The 23984-nt window shown below is 43.1% G+C and overlaps 1 protein-coding gene across 4 annotated transcripts in view; it reads left to right on the forward strand.

Annotated features, from left to right (window-relative positions):
* Positions 1-23984, forward strand: part of Rbsn (rabenosyn, RAB effector) — a 28654-nt gene that overhangs the window by 295 nt on the left and 4375 nt on the right. Inside the window, exons 1-11 of one of the 4 annotated variants that reach the window (XM_029557057.1) lie at positions 41-95; positions 2168-2477; positions 7955-8095; positions 9537-9637; positions 10693-10738; positions 10838-10999; positions 13579-13820; positions 15355-15425; positions 19732-19818; positions 20949-21051; positions 23729-23833. In XM_029557057.1, coding sequence (XP_029412917.1) covers positions 2333-2477; positions 7955-8095; positions 9537-9637; positions 10693-10738; positions 10838-10999; positions 13579-13820; positions 15355-15425; positions 19732-19818; positions 20949-21051; positions 23729-23833 — 1203 coding nt within the window. In that variant the 5' untranslated portion in view covers positions 41-95; positions 2168-2332. Of the gene's footprint in view, positions 1-40; positions 96-311; positions 497-2167; positions 2478-2882; positions 3021-7954; positions 8096-9536; positions 9638-10692; positions 10739-10837; positions 11000-13578; positions 13821-15354; positions 15426-19731; positions 19819-20948; positions 21052-23728; positions 23834-23984 lie in introns of those variants that run through there. The other 3 variants (XM_008854928.3, XM_008854929.3, XM_008854927.3) reach the window with 3 other exon arrangements.

Below are 23984 nucleotides of genomic sequence, written 5' to 3' on the forward strand. Positions count from 1 at the left end.
GCGTAAGGCCCCCCGGGAGGCTCGGTGGGCGGCCTCGCGGCGGCTGTGCAAACATGTCTCTGCGGGAGGGAGGCCTTCCGCGCGGCGTCCGCGAGGTAGCACTCCTGTGGGCGCGCGTGGCGGCGATGATCTCCGCGGGGCCGGGGAGGCTGCGGCGAGCGGGGTGGGTGGCCAGACCTGGTTCCTCCCGCGTTGGGATGGCGGTTTTGTACAGCTTCGCCTGTAGTGGCGGCATTCGTTTTGGTGGTTCGCGGTAGCTTTCTGTGTGGCGCATATTTAGTGACGCCGGGTTGAGTCGCCCGCTGCATTCACCGAGCTTTGCCTCTGCTTGCGAGTGTCACCGCGTTGGACCCGTGGGCTCTGGTGATGGCGAAAATCAGTCTCCCCTCCCAGGCTGCCCTCTTGTATTATTTAGTCACTTCGTATGTGTGCATGTGATGCACATGTGTGCTGAGAAGGCCATCCCGCGGCCGCTGCCTTGTAGCATTTTCTCCAGGTGTGAAGTTTGGGCTGCCATGTAAAAGGCGACGTGTGGCAGGGGTGGACGGGGTCTTGGGTTTGCCTTGTTTAGGGATGCGTGTGGGGAAGGAGGAGACCATCGGCCTCCGAGCATCCTGATTATCATTGGCTGGGGAGGGAACAGGTCGGACCAGGTAGGAGCTGCCGCTTCAGTGATGCCCCAGTAAAAGGGCTGGGTCTGCATGTGTTGTCACCGCATTTCTTTTTTAAAACATATTTTATTATTTTTATTTTATGTGTATGAGTGTATTGCCTGCATGTGTGTAAGTCCACTCGTGTTGTGCAGTGCCGGAGAAGGTCAGAAGAGGACGAGGACGTCGGATTCTCTGGAACTGGAGTTACTGACAATTGTTAGCCTCCATGTGGGCGCTGGGACTCGAACCCTGGGCCCTCTGCAAGAGCAGCCAGTGCTCTTAACTGCCGAGCCACCTTTCTAGCCCCGAGGTGTTTTTTTTTTGTTGTTGTTGTTGTTTTGGTGACAGTTTTTCTTTTTGGTTTTGTTTTGGTTTCTTAAAAAAAAAACATTTTAGTGTATGTGTGTGTAATGTGTGTAGGAAGGTGCACATGCTATGGTGTGAGTATGGAGGTCAGAGGACAACTTTAAGGAGTCAGTTCTCTCCTTCCACTTTTATGTGGGTTCCGGTGATCAAACTTAGTGGCAAACACTTTACCACTTGCCTACCTTTGTTTGGTTTCTTGAAACAGAATTTCATGATATAGCCCAAACTGGTCTCCAATTCAGTATCTTCCTGCCTCTACCTCCATAGATTACAGGCATGAACTGCCACACTTAGGTTTTTTTTTTTTCCTTTTTCTTTCTGGTCTTTGAGACAGGATCTCCCTTGTAGCCCCAGCTGGCCTGGAACCAGGTTGGCCTTGAACTCACAGAGATCTGCTGGCCACTGCCTCTGTTTCCCAAGTGCTGGAATTAAGGGTCTGTGCTATCAAGCCTGGACTAGCTTTGTATTTTTAATACATGTGCCTTAGAAATACCAAGAGCTCTGTATAAGCTGGGTGTGATGGAGGATGCCTTTAATCCCAGCACTAGGGAGGCAGAGGCAGGCAGATCTCTGAGTTCAAGGCCAGCCTGGTCTACATAGTGAGTTCCATGGCATGGAAATGATGAAGTTGACTGTGCTGGTGGCATAGGCCTGTAATCCCAGAAGTCTGAGGCAAAAGGATGGTAAGTTCAAGTCCTACCTGGGCTATAAAGGCCAGCCCAGGCAATCGAGACCCCTGTCTCGCAATAAGAACTACAAAAGGACTGAGGTGGAGCTCAGTGGTAGAGCACTAGCCCAGCATGCACTGCTTCCTAGGATCACTTCTCAGTACTGAGAAAAAAATGTTTTTAAGTGATGAGGTTGGACCATTTAAAATGAACCTAAGAGAAGTGCCCTGGGATCCTATTTGCCTATCTTTAGGAACCTACTTCCTGCTCCATTGATTTACTGGTGTCCCTTGATGTTCTCACATGTTGGGTTGCTTTGTCTTTGTCTGACTTTTTGAGCAGCAGCTTGTTTTTACAAACTTAACACCGAACAAACATTAACCTTGTTTTTATAAACCTGTACCTTTGTTGAACTATGGAAGAACAAAGAAAACGTTTGGCAGCTGCTAATTTGCCTGAATTGGCTTTTGTTTTTCTTAGGTTCCTCCTGCTGCAGAGAAGAAATCTCATCCAGGGCCATGATGCTCCTTTCCCATCATTTGTGTGCTGCCTGCTTAAGCTAACACTGCCAGAATCCTCCTCCCTTGGAAGGAATCAAGCTGACTTGGCATGAGGCTTCCTTCCTGGGACTGAGAGGACACTGCTATGGCTTCTCTAGATGACCCAGGGGAAGTGAGGGAAGGTTTCCTCTGCCCTCTGTGCCTCAAGGACTTGCAGTCTTTCTATCAACTTCAGTCACATTATGAGGAAGAACACTCAGAAGATCGTGATGTCAAAGGGCAAATTAAAAGTAAGAGACAAGGGTCTTGCTTACCCCATTCTGTCAGATAGACCTTACTTAATACATAGGATGGTTTCACAGTCTTCCATGTTGCCACTGGGATATGATGTTGATAATAACAGTAGCAAGCAGATATCTAGTGCTTGCTGTGTGCCCTGTATTGTTGAGAGTCTCCCTATGTATTTATTTCATTTAATTCACCTGCCTCAAGTCATGCCAAGTGAAGTCAAGTCTAGTTTTGAACCTAATAAACATAATCACTGTGATCTGCTGTCTCTTGCTAGATTACTCAAATCATCCTCGGCCTGGGATGGTTTGGCTAGGAATGCCTTTTCTTTGCTGTGAAAGTAGAGGCATAGTGTACCCATTTGCCTGACACTGATTTAAATCTTACTGCCATCCTTCCTTCCCTAGCCGGACTTTGTCCTCTGCAGCCCAGGAAAAGGAATGTCATAGTTGAAAACAAAGAAAAACAAGCCCAAAAGTTAAGTCTTGTTTTTTGAGCTTTCAAGAGCTCAGGTTCTACAGAGCTGTAGAGAGAAATTTTCAAAGGTAATTTCGACTGTACATAATGTTTATTGTTTCTTGGACTTTAGGTTCTAACCTCAAATTAGTTACTGCTCCTCTGGAGCTTACATCCCTAGTGAGATACCCTGCTTCTCTCACCTGGCAGCATTTTTGGAGGTCACAAGAGTTGCAGAATCTGAATGCTGTATTCATAGTCTGTACTGGGTGGGAAAGAAGGGCTGACTGCTAGTTCTATTCCTAGTGGACTCTGGCCTCCAAACATGTGACTCACGTGCACCCTGTGATCAAATATTTGTCCCTGGAGCTCCACACTCCACGTCTCACTTCTCAGTTCATTTGAAAACATGAACTCCATTCAAAAACATAATGAAGTGAAATGTTTTAAAAAATCCTCAAGACCATGATTATTAAGGAGACTTCTTGCTACTATAGAGGCTGGAATAGAAAGAACAGGAACTGTTAGGAAGAATACCGAAAAGGATGGTGCTTTGTAACTTTGGCAGTTTCCTTCATGTACATTCTCATTTCATTTTGACTCCCCACAGCCCTGTAGGAGGGTGGGAGTTGTCATACATAATAATTGTGTCTCAGAAATGTCTAGTAATAAATTCAGAGTCACACAGCATTGGCAGAAGTAGGCCTGGAACTTGGATCTTCTGCCACTTTGAAGTCCAGTGCAGCTTTTTCTCCCTGGCGTCACGGTTGGGGAAAGACTCTCTATTCTTGATCACAGCATGCTTTATTGCTTCCAGGAGGGAAAAAAGGAACAAAAGCCAAAGCTTGATTATCTAAGCTTCCTGTGAACAACGGAAGGGTTGGTTTTCAAAGGGCTTCCTGTCTTAGTATTAGGTGACCTCAGCCAACCATATTACTCAGAACCCTATTACTCAAAGCTTAGGCCAGTTTGTAGAGAGGTTAGAGAATGTCCTTGGACTCCTATAATCACCTTTTTTTGTTTGTTTTGTTTTTTGAGACAGGGTCTCCCTGTACCCCTTAGCTGGTTTGGAACTTCCCAACTGGTCACAGAGATTTGCCTGTCTCTGCCTCTTGAGTGCTGGGATTAAAGAGATGTGTCACCATGCCCAACTTTACAATAACCCATTTTTAAGAGGAAAATGTTTAAAATTCTTTAAAGAATGTTACATTGTGAACCTAGGGAATATACATAAAATGAAAATGTTTCTTTGAAAGAAACTTGTAAAGGTCCTCAGGGATTGTCATCCTTGGCGATTGCCTCCCCATGAGAATGGTCTACCTGCAGGGATGGGAGTATGACTCAGTAGTAGAACACCTAGCTTCCATGAAACTCCAGCACTGTACACAGAAGGGAAAAAGGAATATTCTTGCTTTTATCCCTTCCATTTTTACCACAAAAGAACTAAAAATTGAATTAACCATTCTTTTAATACTAATGGTCATTTCTTTTTTTGGGGGGGGTCTTTTTGAGACAGGGTCTCCCTGTAGCCCCAGCTGTCCTGGAACTTACTATGTAGACCAGGCTGGCCTTGAACTCACAGAGATCTGCCTGCTTCTGCCTCCGAGTGCTGGGATTAAAGGCGTGCACCACCATGCCGGGCAATACTAATAGTCATTTCTTTAGTCAGGATAAAATTCCCTTTTTGTGTATGGGTGGGGGTGTTTAAAATTTTAAATTACATTTATATATTTTGTGTATTTGCTTATGTGTGTGGATGTGCATGCTATGGCACATATGTGGAGATCAGAGGATAACTTGTGGAAGTCCAGTTCTCTCCTTCCACCATGTGGGACCTGAGGATTGAACTAAGGTCATCAGGCAAGTCATTACCTGTTGAGCTATCTTGCATTCCAGGTTTTAGCTTTTTTGAAACAGGGTTTCCTGTATCCCAGGCCGGCTGCTAATGCAGTGGAGCATGACCTTGTACTGATTCTTTTGCCTCCATCTCCAAATTCTTAGATTGCAGGTATGTCCCGCCATTCCCTGTTTGGATGAATTTTTCTTTTTTTAGATTTATTTAGTTTTTGATTATGTATATGCATGTGTATCTGTGTGTGGGTATGTGCATGTGAGTGCAGGTGCTTTTAGAGATCAGAGGTGTCAGGAGCTGGGGTTACAGGCAGCCCGATGTAGGTGATGGGACCAACCTATGGAAGTAAGTTCTCCCTGTCCACCATTAGGGTCCTGGGGATCAAACTCAGGTTTGGTGTGGTTGTGCTGTGTGGGTTTGATTCCTGGCTTTGGTTCAGCTTTAGTTCAGCCCTTTACAGTAGGCAGAAGAAAAGGTGGTTGAAAGTATATGTAACTTCTGCTATGTTTTCAAAGATGTGTGGATTGGTTCCTAACTGGACCCTCTGGATGGGCTACACCCACTCTGGGAAAGTTGCCAGGCAGTTCTTCTATGTCTTCCAAAGTGGTTAAATGGCATAGACTGCCTTTTTGATTCAGCACAGATTAGTCTTGTCTGCAAAATGAAGTGTTGTTTGCAAACTCTTAATTTCCTGTCTGCTGGACCCTTTGTCCGTATCAGGCAGTTTCCTCTCCTCTTGTTAGAAGAAACAACCTAGCCAGGTGCAGTGGCTCATGACTGTTGTCCCAGCACTCGGGAGGCAGAGGCAGGCAGATCTCTGTGGGTTCAAGGCCAGCCTGTTCTACATAGTGAGTTCCAGGACAGCTGGGGCTACAAGGAGACCCTGTCTCAAGAAGACCATTCTCACTCCCCTGACTGCTACCTCTTCCATGTTTGCATTTACCTAGACTTTAGAAGGACTTCTGGGAATGTTTTATTTTTTTATTTTTATGTGTATGAATGTTTTACCTGCATGTAAGTGCACCCATGTTGTGCAATGCCTGTGGAGGCTAGAAGAGGGTGTCGGATCCCCTGGAACTGGAGTTACAGACAGTTGTTAGCTACCATGTGGGTGCTAGGAATTTCTGGGTTCTCAGCGAGAGCAGCCAGTGCTCTTAACTGTTGAGACATCTCTCCAGCCCTGGGAGTGTTTTTAATATTGTTCAAAATAGGATACCTCAAAGCCATAAGAACCACATGAAGTATTGATCTATTAAATGTCAAGTAATGATGCCATTTTGTATTAAACCTGATATTTTCATTAAATTCTAGTGGCTGATAAGGATACTAACCACTCATGATTCAAGATCATTAATGGGAACAAGAACATACGACTGAGAATTATTGTTATTTTTCCTACCAGTTAACCTTTGTTCAATTTTGCCAGATGTTCCCTCACCTCAGCACAGGTGGCAGACACCCATTTTGAGAGGCATAGTCATTTTGAGAGGCATAGTTTGTGACTGTAGTTCTGGCTAGGCTTCAGGCAGGGAGGCATCTGCTTGCAGCTCTGCTGTCTATAAGCTTTACGATCTTAGGTGAAGCAAGCCCTCCCATTTAATGTCATTTCCTCTTGTAAGGAGGGTTGTTATTGTGAGCATGAACTGACATAATGTTTTCAAAAGCACTTTGCATCATTCCTGGCACAAACTATTTCCATTTCTTAAAGCCTTTTTTCGAGTAGACTCACATACATTCAGTAAATAGGGCAGAAGCAGGAAAGACACAGTGCTGTGTTCTTAAACAATATCTTAGCCTGAGAATGTTGGTTTGGCCACATCCCATTCTGGAGGTAAATGAAGATTGTTTACTCCTGAGTCCTTAATACTATAAATTAAAAAAATAGGGCTGGGGGTGGTGGTGCATACCTTTAATCCCAGCACTCGGGAGGCAGAGGCAGGAGGATCTCTGTGAGTTCAAGGCCAGCCTGGTCTACATAGTGAGTTCCAGGACAGCTGGGGCTACAGGGAGACCCTGTCTCAAAAAGACAAAACAAAACAAAACAAACCCCATATATATATATAATATATATTATTATTTTTATTTTACGTGTATGAGTATATTTAGTACTTGCATATATGTACTATATACATACCTATGTCATGCAGTGCCCATGGAGGTCAGAACAGGGAATTGCATTCCCCTGGAACTGGAGTTACAGACGACGGTTAGCTGCCATGTGGGGGGCTGGGAATTGAACCCGAGTCCTTTGCAAGAGCATTCAGTGCTCTTAACTGATGAGCCACCTCCCTGGCTCCCCAATACTATAAATTTTATTTAAAAAACAAAACAACAAACTTTAGGGCATGGAGTAGTAACTCGATGGTACAGTGGCTTGCCTAGTGTACACAAGAGCCAGGGTTCCACCCCCAGTTACACAAAACAACAACAAAATGATTGCATACAAATAAAACCCTTTTTGCATTAAAAATATGTTTATTTATTTATTCATTTATTTTATGTGCATCAATGATTTTCCTGTATGTATTACCCCATGTTCATGCAGTTTTGGGACCCAAATCCTGGTCCTATGCAGGAGCCACAAGTGCTCTTAACTGCTGAGCCATCTCTCCAGGCTCATTTTTTAGTTTATATTTCAGTAAATTTTATAAATGTGTATAACCACTATACCAATTAAGACAGGAAAAAAAATACTTCTATCATCCTGGTTTCCTAATTGTGTTTGATTTTGCCACTTTTCTTCAGCTAGACTCTTCAATTTGACAGTAGCAGTAACTTAGCCTGTGTGTTAGAACCATGAAGCAGCAGTCTCCTGCTCTGTGGAGTCAGTAATAAAGTGCTTCTCTGTTTACTGTGCCATTTCTTTTGGGATCCAAATATCCTATATTCTTGTGTTTTTTTTTTTTTTGGTCTTTTTGAGACAAGGTCTCCCTGTAGCCGCAGCTGGCCTGGTTTCGCTAACGGAGACCAAGCTGGCCTCGAACTCACAGAGATCCGCCTGCCTCTGCCTCCCTAGTGCTGGGATTAAAGGTGTGCGCCACCATGCCTGGCTTCTTGTGCATTTTTAAACAAGGATAATTATTTTATCATCTTTTTTTTTGAGATTTCCCTTGATATTATACTGCATGCTTTTCATGGGCTCATTTCTGGTGTTTGTTCCATTTCTTCAAGATCTCGTCCAAAAGGCTAAGAAAGCAAAGAACAAGTTGTTGAAACGAGAAGGGGATGATCGAGCAGAATCAGGGAGCCAAGGATATGAATCGTTCAGCTATGGAGGTGTTGATCCTTACATGTGGGAGCCCCAAGAGCTTGGTAAGAATATTCATTCATTCATTCAGTACTTATTGAGCATCTACCATGTTTTTGGTAATTTTTTTATTTTAAAAATTTATGTATTTCACTATTTCATATATGTTTCTATAAAATGTACTTTGGTGATATCTCCCCAATATCCGCTTTCATCCCCTTCCCTCTTCTACTGAACTCCTTCTTCCTAACAAGCCCCCCTCCCACTTCCATTGTTTTAGGTGATAGTTTCAGAGCTGATTAAGAAGATATTAATAAACTCTAAAGGTTAACCTTCTCACAAACCTTATGTCCTGATAGGGAGAAAATGGAAGGGAATGAGTTGAGATCCACTTTATGTTAGGCACTGTGTTAAATGCTTCGTATATGTGACCTCATTGATTTCCCACTGTCTCCTATGAGAATGTGCTTGAGGGTCAGATAGGTGGTAAACTGTAGAAATAGAGTGTGACTGTGGGTCTTCCTCATGTCAGCCCAGCTTCAGACCCTATTGACAGATTGTCTCCTTTTACCAGCCAAGTGAGAGGCACTTTTGCAGCTTACTTTTCTGAAGTGTGTATTATGGCTCCATCTACTTGTTTTTTAAAAGTAGCAGTGCTGAGGATAGAACCTAGACTTGGCCACAGAGCTACAATCCTCAGCCCTTCTCTCCTTTCAGTTTGATAAACCCAACCCTAATCTTACGTAGACCAGGCTACATAGATCCACCTGCTTCTGTCTCCTGAGCACTGGGATTAAAGGTTCGTGTTACCGTGCCCACCTTAATTTGTTTGTTTGGTTTTTTGGTTTAGTGTTGGCTTTCTGGGAAAGATGAGAGTCAGTAAATGTTTCATGCTCACTGAGGTCATGTGCTACTTGGTTCCATTTGTATTGACATTTCTGCTGGGTTTTGGCTGCTAGACTGTGAAAGGTATCAGTTTAGCAATACAAAGGGTGTGTATTAGCACTTACTGTTAGTTATTTCCATTTTGAGAAATAACTATCAGATTTTTATTTTGATAAGAAGCAATATTGTGAAGTAGTTAGTACTATCATTATCCTCATTTTATAGTTGAGGCCTCTCTTACAAAGAAGAACTTGTCTAAGGTAAGATAGTATGTGACAGAATGACACCTGAACTCAGGCTAGGTCCAGGGTTTTTGTTTTTGTGTTTTTTTGTTTTTTGTTTTTGAGACAGGGTCTCCCTGTAGCTCCAGCTGTTCTGGAACTCACTATGTAAACCAGGCTGGCCTTGAACTCAGATCTGCCTGCCTTACATATTGTACTTTGTGTCTCCAAGAGCCATGGTTAACATTGTGGTAAATTTCCTTCCACTTGCTTTCTAGTTTTAAAAATTTTAGTAAGATCCCCAAATCCTGAACTTTGTATTTGCTTTTACAGTTTATTGAGGATTAGAGAGCTCCATCAGAATAATTATAAATCATTTATCTTTTCATCTTTCCTCTAGGTACTGTGAGAAGCCATCTTTCTGACTTCAAAAAACATCGTGCTGCAAGGATTGACCACTATGTTGTTGAAGTCAATAAATTAATAATCAGGTTAGAGAAGGTAAATTTTTTAGTTTTTAAAACTTTCTTTCTGCAAGTGCAAATTTTTTATGAAAAACCTCAATTTCTGTAGCATGTGTCATATAAATAATGTATATTTGATGCTGGCAAGAGTTACCTGGAGGACAGTTGTGGCTTGGGCTCATTTTCCTGAAGGGAATGGCTCAGTGATACTCACCATATGCCCAGCTTCCTTTTTCTACGTGTGAAGCCTACTTGGTTACTGGAAAACCTTTCCATTTTGAGAGTGTCCCAAGCACAGTCACTCATTGGGGCATAGTGTGTGATGTAATTTGATGACAAACAAAAACCGTGCCCAGCTCTGTGAGGAGTACTCAGTCAGAACCAGTGTGCATTGTAAAAATATCTGGCTGGCCTTTCTTGTCCTGCAGTACTAGAGTATGCCTGAAGCATCACCATGACTAGCCTCTACTTCGACCCTAAATATGCTTACTGTGTATCATTTGGATTATATGTGTGAGGCATGTGGTCCGAACCATAGGTACAGTTGTTTTTTTTTTTTTTTTTGTTTTTGGGGTTGGTTTTTGAGACATGGTCTCATTGTATGCTCCTGGGGGGCCTGGAACTAACTATGTACACTGGGGTGACCTTGAACTCACCCAGGTCTGCCTGCCTCAGCCTTCTGGGTGTTCGATTAAAGGTATGTGCCATGTTGGGGTTGGAAGCCAGGATATATACCACCACCAAACTCTGAGCCCAGGTACAATTCTTTATATGTGACCAGTTTTATTTTCCAGGAAGATAGGTGAATCAGGAGCTCCCCATTGCTTTCAGTAGCCCCATGCCACTCTGCCCACCCCTGGTTATTGATGAAACTGGTAACTGACAAGAGATTGAAAGTGAGTCATAGGTATGGAGGTGTCTTCTGGATATGAAACTAAACATGTCCCTTGTGAAATTGTGTGGGTAACTGAGGTTGACTGATGAATCTTGAGAAATGCAAGTATGCACTTTCTTGCCTGAGTGTGAGTGGCAGCAGTGTTAAGAGTGTCCATCAACTGTTAACTCCATTTGCCATTACTTTTTCCTAATTAGCTCACTGCATTTGACAGAGCAAATACCGAGTCTGTGAAAATCCGAGGTAACTATAACTTTGATCATGTTCATTCTTGCTTTTACTTTTTCTCAGACTAACTTTATTTTAAAATGCTGTACTCTTTTTTTTTTTTTCTTCCCAAAGCAATAGAAAAGGCCGTGGTGCCCTGGGTCAATGACCAAGATGTCCCTTTCTGTCCAGACTGTGGGAATAAGTTCAGCATTCGTAACCGCCGCCACCATTGCCGCCTGTGCGGGTCTATCATGTGCAAAAAGTGTATGGAGCTCATCAGCCTGCCCTTGGCAAGTAGGTGATGTGGATGCAGGCCCTGGACCCTGCTCTCTGCTAGGACTAGCATATTTGTTAATCAGCACTAGGCTTTTGGGGCTACTTGGTTTAATTAATGGCCCACAGAATCTTCATTCATCCACTTGAGTTCATGAGGCCCACTACAGCCTAGGTACCATGCTAGGAGCCAGGATTACAGTGGTCTGTAACAGGAGTTAATGAACTTTTCATATAAAGAATCCAACAATAAATATTTTAGGCTTTGTAAGCCACATGTGGGCTCTGTGCCATTTCTTCTTACTAAAAAGAAGTAATCATCTCTTAAAAACTAGCCGGGCATGATGCACACTTGGAGGCAGAGACCAGAGGATCATTACAAATTTGAGACAGCTTGGGGTACATAATGAGACAGGGTCTCAAGTAAACCAAAAAACTAAACACTAAAAAAACCATAAAAAAACAAAAAGAAGGGGCTAAGTGTCAGGGTACACACCTTTACTCGGGAAGTAGAGGCAGGTGGATATCGCTGATGTCAAGGTTAACATGGTATACATAGTAAATTCTAGGCCAGCTGGGGCTACCAGGAGACCTTGTCTCCAAAAACAAAGCAAAAAACAAATATAAAACTAAGCTAGACATAGTGGTTCATGCCTATAGTCAGCATTTGGAAAGCTGAGGCAGGAGAACTGCTAAAGTTCAAGGCCAGCCTGGGCTACAGAGTGAGATTTCATGTCAAAAAGCAAAAAAAAACCAAAAACAGCCATACTTAGCTTAAGAGTTATATAAAAACAGGCCACAAGCTAGACTTGGCTTACAGGTTATTGTTGGAACACTTCTGGTCTAAAAGGCATTGACTGTTTCCCCAAGGAGCTCAGTATCTAGCAGAGGAGACAGACTCTCAAATAAATTATTTCTTCATAAAATAGAGATTGAAGGGGCTGGAGAGATGGCTCAGCAGTTAAGAGCATGGACTGTTTTTGCAGAGGACCTGGGTTTGATTCCTAGCACCCACATGGCAGTTAATAACTGTCTGCAACTATAGTTCCAGGGGATCCAATACGTTCTTCTGACCTCTTTGGGCATTGCAGGACATGGGTGAACTTACATGCAGGGAATACACTCATACACATTAAAAAAAAAAAAAAATCAATAAAATATTTTTTTTAAAAAAAGAGCTTGAAAAAATATGCCCCCCCATTCCAAGATAAAGCCCTGAAGTTAAATGAATGAATGAATAAATAAATAAATAAATAAATAAATAAATAAATAAATAGGCTGTGCAGCTCTTTCTTAAGGCTTTGTGAAGAGGACCTTGAAAAATGAGCAGTAACCTTGTCCATCTTGTGATAAAAGCCACAAATACCTCAGTGTCATACAGAAAGACTAATGTCATATGAGACATATTAAGTGCCGTGGAGGTTCCAGTGAGAGTGAGAGCATGGGTTCTTGGGAATCAGAAGTGATGTTTGAGAAGCACCTTGAAAGAGAATAGAATTGTGAAGGAAATGGGGGAAGGAGGGCATTCCAGGTAGAGTAAAGAGCAGCAATGAATCCTGGCACTCAGTGCCTGGGAAGGTGAGTAGGAAAGCTGGGAGACTTGCTAGGGAAAGTATACAGGGTGTGGGTGAGAACTGTAGGACAGGGCTACAGAGTGCAGGTGAAGCAGATGCTCCAGGACTTTGTATGTCAACTGGGTGGGTAGATATTGCTGAAGGAGGGCTGGGGTACAGCTCAGTGGTAGAGCACCTGTCTAGCATGCTCAAGGCTCTGGGTTCCATCTCCAGCATGGATTAACAACATCAGAGAGTTATACTAACTGTGAACACCCTTGGCTGTGAGGCCTCTGGACAACATTGGGCAATGTGACTCCTCTATTTAGTTCTTGTATCCACCAGGCCCACTTTACCTTGGTACTTTACTTTCTCCCTGAGACTTCATAAGCTTCATTTTCAGGACACTCTTCACCTTTTTGCCCTTGGGCTTATTAATCAGGCAGCTGCTATATGGTGGCCTTGACGGCTGTGTTAGGGATTCAGGTATAGAACACAGTTTTTCCTGCTAGACAGTTACAGAGTCTCAGAACAGCTCTTCGTATACATGCAACTGTTATACAGGGAGAGAAGTGGAATGTGTTCCAAAATGGGTGATGTGGGAAACAGTTGAAGGATAGTTTCTACTGTGGTACTGAAGGAAGGCTTTGTAGAAGACATACAACTGAGCTGAGCTTGGAAAGCATATTTGCCAGATGTTTGGAATTGGTGGGAAGGCTATAGAAGAGTCTCTGGGGAATGTGCTTTGTGTGGAGAAATAGGGCAAACTGAGGTGAGTGTGGGAAGACTGGGTTAGGGCTGAGCTTCTGAGCTTTAAGGACAGGCCACCACAGGGTGTTTGGATCTGATCTGCATAGTAGCAGCACTCCTTTCTCACCAGAGTCTGACCCCACAACTCAGAGGAGCAGATCCTCTTCCTTCTTGTCCTGAGGTGAAGCCTGGTCTTAACTATTTCTCAAGTTAAACACCTGTAGCTTGAGTGCTGCGGTCACAGGTAGTGGGATAAGAGGATGCTGAGGGGTCATTGCTACCTCTATTGGTTTATAGATAAGCTCACCAGTGCCAGCAAGGACTCCTTGAGCACCTTCACCAGCCCCAGCCAGTCTCCCAACAGTGTTCATGGCTCCCGCCGGGGCAGCATCAGCAGCATGAGCAGTGTCAGCTCAGTCCTGGATGAGAAGGATGATGACCGCATCCGCTGCTGCACACATTGCAAAGACACACTGCTCAAGAGAGAGCAGCAGATCGACGAGAAGGAGCACACACCTGACATCGTGAAGCTCTACGAGGTGACGCATCCCAGGCAGATTCAGCTGTCCACTGTGCACATGCCTGCAGATTCTAGAGAATGCTCTGGAAAGTTGTTCCCTTGAATCACTTTTAATTCCTGCCCAAGGGCCATGGTTTGATTTCCCAACTAGGCCCTGGGTGAGTCATAAAGTCATCCTGGGTGTGTGGTAACAAGTTTTTTTCCCCACCTTTCCTTTCCCACTTGAAAGTAGGGAGGCCTGGGGCAAAGTGGGAGGAGGGCAGTTGTCTTGTGGTGTGGTCAGGTTCTGTGGGGAAGTCAGAGGCTGAAGGTGTAGTAAACAGTGGACTGCAAAGGTTCTGGGAAAGCTACTTTTGAGTTTTGGTCTTCATGAGTTTGAGCTGTTACAAGTTTTTTGGCTTGTACATTTATTGCCTATCACCTGAGAGTCAGTAACCCCAAAACCCTAAATGGAGCCTCACTTTGAGAGGCAGTACTGTAAGGGATGGGGATGCAGCCCAGTGACAGAGCTCTTGTTATGGGTGCCATGTCCAGCACACAGCTGAAATCAGTTGGTATGCAAGAGAAAATAACAAGTGCAAAGAATATCTGGGCTGGGCCTGGTGCTGCACTCCTGTAATCTCAGCACTGTTGAGTCAGAGGCAGGTGGATCTTTGAGTTCAAGGCCAGTCTGGTCTACATAATGAGTTTTTCTTTTTTTTTTTTAAATGTTTTATTTTATTATTTTATGTGTATGAGTGTATTGCCTGCATGTATGTGAGTACACCCATGTGATGCAATGCTGCAGAGGTCAGAAGAGGGCTTTGGATTCCCCTGGAACTGGAGTTAAGGATGGCTTGTAGCTACCATGTGGGTGCTGGTAATCGAACCCAGGTCCTCTCCAAAAGCAGTCAGTGCTCTTAACCGCTGAGCCATCTCTCCAGCCCCCAACATAATGAGTTCTAAGCTAGCTAGGGTCACATAGTGAGGCCCTGACTCAAAAACAAAAGAAGCAAAAGGGGGAAAAAAAATTCTGGGAGTGAGGCTGGGTCAGCTTCCTGATGGTCAGATGAGACCTGTTGGGTTAGAACTACCCCAGGGGAGCCAGGTAGGGAAGTGGAGGATATGGAGAGCAGGAGGTCTAGGCAGAGGATGCTGCTTATGGAAAACTCTGAGCCAAAGAACAATGTTTTTTCTCAGTGACTACCGAATGGTCAATATTTCTTTAGGTTATGATGGCTGTTTCTATAACAACTATATTAATACTGATGATTCCACAAGTGGTATTAGTAAAACCAGTGCTAAGCTGCAGCTGTAGCCATCTTCCATCCTTGTGTGAAGGATGTCTCTTTTTTATAAGTGCCTATGGAGGTCAGAGGGCATCAGATCCCGTGGAAATGGAGATGATGGGTTAGGGATGGTTGTTAGCCATCATGTGCATGCTGGGAATAGAACCCAGATCCTCTGCAAGAGCAGCCAGTGCTCTTAACTGCTGAGCCATCTCTCCAGGCCCCTAGATCAGAATTTCTACATATTCAATAGTGCAGCACTCACCTCTTTGCTTTTGTTTTTAGAAACTACGGATTTGCATGGAGAAAGCTGACCAGAAAGCTCCTGAATACATCAGGATAGCAGCATCTTTAAAGTAAGCTACTCCCCTCTGCTTTTCTGAATTAGGGGTGACTGTTTTCTTGCCTTTTAGGTCAGTACTTCATTGGCTGAAAGTGGAAATTGAAATCTTTTTGCTTATTTGTTTTTTGGTTTTCCATCTTTTCTTTGGTGCCGAGGAAGGAACCTAGCTTTGCATTTGCTTAGCACATATTCTATCACTATACTACACCTCTGCCTGTAAAAATGGAAATCTTAACTCGACTAGCTGAAGAAAATCCTCACAGCTATGTATCAGTGGGCACATGCTATCATCTCATGATTTTTGTAAATACACATAACCCTGTTCAGGTGTTAAGGCTGAATGATAAAGCAGGTTTGGGAAAGGCCTCAGGCCAGAGGTACCACTCCTCAGTGCAGTGCAGGAAATAGGTGAGGAAAGGCAGCCATCTCATGCTCATGCCTGGCAAGGTGCCTCTTCACAGAGCATTGAGGTATCAGGGCTTAGAACAGGCATTTCCTTTTCAGCACAGATGGGTAAATGTTGGAATTGGGCGAATCTAATCTGCCATATGCTTTGTTTTTTAAATTAAGATGTTCACATACTGTTTTAAAGTGTATAGTTCAGTGATTTTTATAATAGTATAGTCACAAGGTTGCTCAACTGTTACCACAATCTTAAGTCCCAACATTTCTATCACTCTAGCAAGTAACCTTCTGCCTGTAACCCTCACAACCATTGAACTGTCTGTTCTGTCTCTGTGTCAATTTGTGATATATCAGGTAAATGAAATTATGTGATCTTTTGTGTCTGGCTTCTTTTACGTAGTGCAGTTTTCAATATTCACCCATGTTGCAGCATGTACTACTTTTTTCCCCTTGTATTAAGATGTAGATTTATCAAGTTTGTTCATCCATTTGTCAACTGATGTACATTTGCATTTTTTTACTTTTAACTGTTATAATGTACCTTTTAATTTTTGTTTCTGTTGGTTTTGAGACAAGTTCTCATGTAGTCTGGGCTAGCCTGGAACTCACTCTAGCTGAATTTGGCTTTGAACTCCTGATTCTCCTGTCTCCACCTCACAAGTACTAGGACTATAGGCATGTACTACCATGCCTGGCCAGGAATAATGCACCTTTCATATTCATTGAGTTGAGAGAGAGAGACAGAGAGAGAGAGAGAGAGAGAGAGAGAGAATGTGTGTGTTTTTACATATATTTCCATTTCTTTTACCTAGGAGTATAGCCTCTGGGTTTTATGGTAACTATGTTTAACTTTTCAAAGAATTGCAAAATTGTTTTCCAAAAGAACTAAATGAATTTACATTCCCTCTGACATTGTATGAGTTTCTATTTCTCCATAGCCTGGCCAGCATTTGTTGTCATCCATCTTTTTATAGATTGATTGATTGATGTGTAATTGTGGGCACATGTGTGCCATGGCTAGCGCTACCTCTCTACATTCTGTGCTTTTCCTGCATAGATGCATCTATAGGTAGTGGGCTTCCTTGACCAGTGGGACAGCCATTGCTGAGCACATTTCCAGATGGTTGACTTCTCTTGCTCCTCCAAAAACCAACTTTACAGGGTTTTATGTCCACTTCATTCATCATTCATTTAGCAGGAACTCACTGAGTACCAGTTATGTGCCAGCCCTGCTGTATTAGAGTTCTGGGGCTGAGGCAGTGAACAGGGAAGACAGTGCTGTCATGGAGCTTTACTTTAGTGAGAGCACAGACTGTCATTGAGTGAGCAAGTCATGAAGAGGATAACTCTAGCCATGATCGCTGTTCTGAGGGAAGGAAGTTGATATGATAGAGACCGAAGAAATGATTTCACATTTTAAAGAACTTTCTGATTTTCTGGGAGATACCAAGACACAGCCTTAGTTCTAGCTACTTAGGAGCCTGAGGCAGGAGGATCACTTGAACTCTGGAGTTTGAGACCATATATATTCAACATACGAAGGCTTTACTTTAAAAAAATAGAAGTAGTAGTAGCAGCAGCAAACCAGACAAAGCCTGTTTTCTGACTTTTGGTTTCATGTTCAGTAAGTTTTGTGATGAGAGATGATAAAATCACAGCATTGAATCCTCTGATTATAGAACACTCTGGTATTTTTTCTAGCTAAAACTGTTTTATGGATGGTAAAATTGGTAATGCTTACATTGCAGCTGCTTCCTATATAGTTTTGAGTGGCTATTGGTGAGGTTGATAACAGCTGAGACCTGCTGAGCTGTTTTGGCTCAGAAGCATCTCACTAAGACTATAGAAAAGAAAAGTCATAATGAAGGCACTTGGAATTCAGCAGTCTGGCAAGTAGGAGTGACAGTGTTGTAAATGAATAATTATACTATCACATGGTGCTATTGCTATCCTTCTGAGTTATGACACTTTTGGCCTTTTCTGATGTCCTCTTCATCCTGGGAAGCCATTCCCATCCTGCTGGACTTGGAGCCCAAGTAATTGTCTCCTATAGGGAGCAGTCTTTGAGAAGGGGAGTGAGGGGCAGTTGTCTGTGAGAGGGGTGGGGATTAGGGGCAGTGGTTTATGAAGGGTATGTGAGGGGAAGTTGTCTCTGAGGAGGGCATTTGTTTTAGAGAGTGCAGGTGTGGAGCAGTTGACACTGAGCTCAGTGGATTCTTGTCCCCTGCTTAGTTGTTCTCTTTGGCAGTTGAGTGTGAAAACTCAAGTGACTCTTCTGCTCCCATGTAGTATAATTGACTGGTTTATTTAGGTTACTTCATGCATCCTGTAAGAGACAGTGACATTGCTCAGGGCTCATGAGCCGAAGTGGATTCAGCTGCATTTGTTCTGTCATTGAGCACAAGAGCCAGTCCTCAGGGGCTGGGGAGATGGCTTTGTGGTTAAGAGCATGTACTAATCTTCAGGAGGACCCGAATTTGGTTCCTAGCACCTATGTCAGTTGGCTTACAACCTCACAACCACCTGTAACTCCAGCTCCAGGGAATCTGACGTTTCTGGCCTCCTTAGGCACCTGCACTCAAGTGCACATACCATACACACATACATGCACACATATACACATAATTAAAAATAATGAAATAGGGGCTGGAGAGATGACTCAGTGGTTAAGAACACTAGTTGTTCTTGCAAAAGACCCAGGTTCGAATCCCAGCACCCACATGGCAGCTAACAGCTATCTGTAACTCTAGTCCCAGGGGATCCGACAGCCTCTTCTGACCTCTGCGGGCATTGCAGGACATGGGCGCACTTACCTACATGCAGGCAATACATGAATACACATAAAATAAAAATAATAAAATAAAAAAATAATGAAATACTTATTTTTATTAATTTTAAATTGTGCATGTGGGGGGGTATATGCATGTGTGTGCAGTGCCTGGATCAGGGCATTGGATCCCCTGGAGTTGGAATTATAGGCAGTTCTGAACTGCCCAACATGGGTGCTGAGTATTGAACTCTGGTCCTCTAGAAGAGTAATACGCACACTAATTACTGAGTCATCTCCTCAGTCCTGATAAGATAAATCTTTCTTTTGAAATTTTTTTTTCTAGCCAGGCATGGTGGTGTACACCTTTAATACCAGCACTTGGGAGGCAGAGGCAGGCGGATCTCTTTGAGTTCAAGGCCAGCCTGGTCTACATAGTGAGTTCCAGGACAGCTGGGGCTACAGGGAGACCCTGTCTCAAAAAGACCAAAAAAAAAAAATTTTTTTTTTTTTTTTTTTCTTTTAAAGAGGAGCTGAGCCAGGCATGGTGTCGTCTATCTATAATCCCAGCACTCGGGGGCAGAGGCAGAGGCGGGCAGATCTTTGTGAGATTGAGGCCAGCCTGGTCTACATAGCCAGTTCTGTGCCAGCTGGGGCTACAGGGAAACCCTGTCTCAAAAAGACCAAAAAAAGGTGGGGTGGCTAGAGATGGCTCAGTGGTTAAGAACACTAGCTGTTTTGCAGAGAACCTGGGTTTGGTTCCTAACATCTACATGGTGGCTCACAACCATCTATAACTCTAGTTCTAAGGAATCTAATGCAGTCTTCTGGCTTCCATGAGACTTCCATGCATGTGGTATACTTATACACATGTAGGCAAAACATTCATACACATAAAACAATTTAAAAAAAAAAACTGGTCCTGAGGTCCTCAGAGTTCTGGTCTATCTCCAGGGTATCTGCATATCAAAGTCACTTTTGCTTGATTACTACATCCCAAGGAAGAAACAGTGCATTGTCTCCCTGATTCTAAAATGTCCTTAGAGAGAATCCCCTTTTCTGGGCCCTTAAACCTTGGGAAGTCCTATACTGTGCTTTGTAGTCAGCATGATAAAACTTAGATCAAGCATTTTTTATTTTTCCTTAGTGCTGGAGAGACAACCTACAGTCTGGAACATGCCAATGACCTTCGATTGGAAGTGCAAAAAGTATATGAGCTAATAGATGCTTTAAGGTAAAAGTCTGCTTGGTCATGTTTCTGTTGGCTTATGGGGAGGTGATACTTTGATGAAGCTGTGGGTGGTGGTGAACAGATATTGGCTTATCTAGAATCCTGGTGTCAGAACATGGCAGGAGGGAAGGTGCTTGCTTTGATCCTTAATAGAGCTCTATAACTTTTGGCTAAGGATTTAGAATGGTTGGGGCTGGAGTGTAGTCAGTGGTAGAATACTTGCCTACTATGGCAAGGCCCTGGGTTCTATGTCCCTGGCACTGCTGGGGAAAAAAGATTTCAAATGGTCATTAGTAATAAAGAAATAGGCAGCTTCTGATACCAACTGTGTGCTTGTCACTGGACTGTCCTCATGGAGCAATGTATTCTAGCAAAGTTACCCAAAGATCATGATTAGCATCTCAATTTTATAGATTAAGGAGATAATGGCATAGCTAATGACAGTGGAGGAACTGCAATAGAAACCCAGGTTAGTTCTTTTTTGTTTTTTTTGTTGTTGGTTTTTTTGAGACAGGGTCTCCCTGTAATCCCAGCTGGCCCTGGAGCTCACTGTGTAGGCCAGTCTGCCCTCGATTTCACAGTGAACTGCCAGCCTCTGCCTCTCTAGTGCTGGGATTTAAGGTGTGTGCCACCACACCTGACTAGGTTCTTTCTTCATAGGTGTACCACTCTTGAAGACCTCAATGCCCTTGGAGGGAGTGTAGGAGCTCAGAGCAATAACTGAGATGAACCATTGTCCATAGAGACTTGCTGGACTTGCTATATAATTTGCAAGGCCTGGTGCAAAATGAAAACACTGTTTTATTCAGACTTTGAGAATTTTAAGACAATACCAGCAGGGCATTCAAGTATTGGCTTTTAATTGCCATATCCTATGTCATAACCCAGGTTAGTCATCTGTGAATCTAGGCCTTGGTATGTGGTCAGTTCCTCAGTGACCATATATTTGTCACACAATCTGTTCTGTGTTAGGGTAACCAAAGGGTAAGGAATGGGCTTTGCCATCGGGAACACTTTAGTCTCTTAACTATTTCTCCACATCTTCCTGGCATGAAAGCCTAGCAGCACACAGACTTTACTTTGTTTCTGAGGCTGGCAGTACTCATTAGACTGATGTGTTTGTTCCAATTCAGTAAGAAGATCCTAACCTTGGACTTGAATCAGGATCCTCCACCACATCCAAACACTTTGCGGCTACAGAGGATGATAAGATACTCAGCTACACTTTTTGTGCAGGTAAAGCCAGGCTGGGGTGACATAGGTGTGTGACATTTATGGTCTGTCCTGCTCTTCTTTCTCTCAGAAGATAGATTCATGCCACTGGCTTGCTTGTTTTCTGTTTATTCATTTATTATTTCTTAAGATTATGAATGCATTATAAATGCATTATAACTGTCACATTTGGAGAAAAAAACAAATATAGGTAAAAGTACTTTAAAAAATTAATTATTTCGGGGGCTGGAGAGATGGCTCAGTGGTTAAGAGCACTTGCTGCTCTTGGAGAAGGCCCCAGCACCCACATGGCAGCTAACAATCATCCATAAACCAGTTCTAGGGGATCTGACATCCTCTCTCGGCCTCTGTGGCATTGCATGACATGGATGCACTTACATACATGCAGGCTAAAGATGAATTAAAAACTAAAAAAAATTTTTTTGGTCTTTTTTGAGACAGGGTCTCCCTGTAGCCCCAGCAGGCCTGGAACTTGCTATGTAGACCAGGCTGGCCTCGAACTCAGAGATCCGCCTCCCTCTGCCTCCTAAGTGCTGGGATTACAGGTGTACACCACCAAGCCTGGCAAAAACTAAAAATTTTTGACTTCCATACATATATATGATGTATTGTGCTAATATTCATCCCCATTACCCATTCTTATTTCCTTCTTCCCAACTAGTCTCCTTCCTTCTTCATGCCTTTTATTTTTGCATATGTGCAGGTCTTATGCATAAAGCTACTTTTAATTTTGTGTCTCCAATAATTATTATACTCTTCCTTTTGGTGTGTTTTCTTGTTTTGTTTTTTTTTCTATTTGCATTTTTTATAGGCAGTTAAAATTTTTTAAATGTATGATTGTTTTGCCTACACGTATGTAGGTGCACCATGTATGTGTAATGCCAGTGTAGGTTAGAAGAGAGCATTAGATCCCCTGGAACTGTGGTTTTGGATGGTTGTTAGCTACCATGTGGGTGGGTACTGGGACCCAAACCCAAGAAGAACAACCAGTGCTTTTAACCGTGGAGCCATCTTTCCAGCTCTTGTATGGAGTATTTATAATTAGTTCATTGTATTAGTTTTCTCATTGCTGTTGACAAAATACCTGATGAAAGTAACTTAAGGCAGGGAGGATTTATTTTGGGTCACAGTTTGACAGTGTAGTCCATCATGGCAAGAGCTTGAAGCATCTGGTTACATTGCCTCTGAAGTTAGGAAGTAGAAGAGAGATGAATGCTGGTGCTCAGCTCACTTTCTCCTTTTTATTCAGTCCAGGACCCCAGCCCATGGTATGGTGCTACCCACACCCAGGGTGGGTCTTGCCACTTGAGTCAAACCTTTCTGGAAAGACCTTTATAGACACATTCATAGGTGTGTTTCCCTGGTGATTCTAAATCTAGCCAAATGGACAACAAAGGTTAGCCATCATGTGTGCTTGAAACTTGTGTCTTGTTTGAATCCCTGAGTTTTATATTGAGCACTGTTTCACAGTGTTTAACTGGCTTTGTTCGGCTATGGAATGCTGATTTGGCCATATCTACTATCCTTTATTTAGCTATTTCATTTTAGTTGGGGAGTTGATGGATTCTAAGTTTTTGCTTTAATAACTCTTTAAGTGGTGTTTCTTTTATAGAATAAGCTCCACAGGGATTCTGGGTTATTGGCTAATGGTTTAGGGGCAGAGTAAAAATAATTCCCTGACAAGAATATCCAATAGGATTGCTTTGGGCCTGTTTTCTCACACCATGGTGCAGATAATTAGACTTTTCTCTTTTGTTCTTCTTAGCAACCATTTGTTGAATTCTGCGGGCAGTGTTTTAGGTGCTGGGTGTCCTGTGATGAAAAAGGGGACCCACAGTCCTGTCCTAATTAAGTTTATATTCTAGAGAGGGGTATTGTGTAAGTTTTCCTGGAGAAACATGAATAAAGGTTTATTTGCCCCAGATAAGGCACCAGTGACAGATCAAGGAAATGATTCTATCTAAGTTTGGCTTGGTGAGACACTGAGTTATTAGGGTTACACCCAGGAACATAGTTTACTCAATGTAGCTGCATCCCACAAAGCCCATACTAGCAGGGCAGTGACTCACTAAAGCTGCATTATTGGAGTCCCTGGGTAGCTTGGTGGTTAAAAGCAGCTCTAAGGAAGAAACTCCTTTTTCCCAGTAATTGTTTACTGCTTATATAATCTGTTTTGTTCTGCTTCAAAAATTACTGCTTACATACTCTTGGAAACATATTGTGAGTCTTAGAAATTTCAGGAGTTTTCTGAGTTTTATAAATTCTTTAAGTTTCATGACCTCTTGAGCCTCTAAGTTTCCCTCCAACAGGACAGAAAACACATGACAAAAATAAAATGATATGTTAGAGTAAAAAGTGCTGAGGAGAAACATGAAGGATGGTAAGCAAAAACGGTAGTGGGAAGGGCTGGGATGTAGGTATATGAAAGTAGATGGGTCAAGGACACAGCCTGGAGAAGCTAACAGTGGGCCAGGGGGACATCTGGAGATTTGTTGTGACCATCTCATAAGGAAAAGGCAGGCCCATCTGAAAGTGACTTCTTATCAGGATCAACTTCTTCCTGCTGATGGCTGATGGTCACTCTGTGGGGTGGAATGGCTAGGCCTAAGCAGACAAGGCTTAAGGTTCATTTTTTTCTGAAGAGGTTTCAGTGTAAAAATTATCTTTGGTACACCTATAGGAAAAGTTACTGGGTTTGATGTCACTGCCAACTAAAGAACAGTTTGAAGAACTGAAAAAGAAAAGGAAGCAGGACCTGGAGCAGAAGAGGACCATAGAGAGACAGGTGTGTGGGGTCCAGGCCCCCTGTGGCTGCTGCCTCCCTGCTCTTGACCCCTAGCTGCTGAGCCACTTGTTCTCATGCAGACTTGTTCTGTTCTGCCCTCACCCTCATCTGTGGGAACCAGAATAATTGTTCGCTTTCTCACTGGGCCCTA

This window comes from Nannospalax galili, unplaced genomic scaffold, assembly GCF_000622305.1.
Source record: "Nannospalax galili isolate Female #2095 unplaced genomic scaffold, S.galili_v1.0 scaffold406, whole genome shotgun sequence".
Lineage (NCBI taxonomy): Eukaryota > Metazoa > Chordata > Mammalia > Rodentia > Spalacidae > Nannospalax > Nannospalax galili.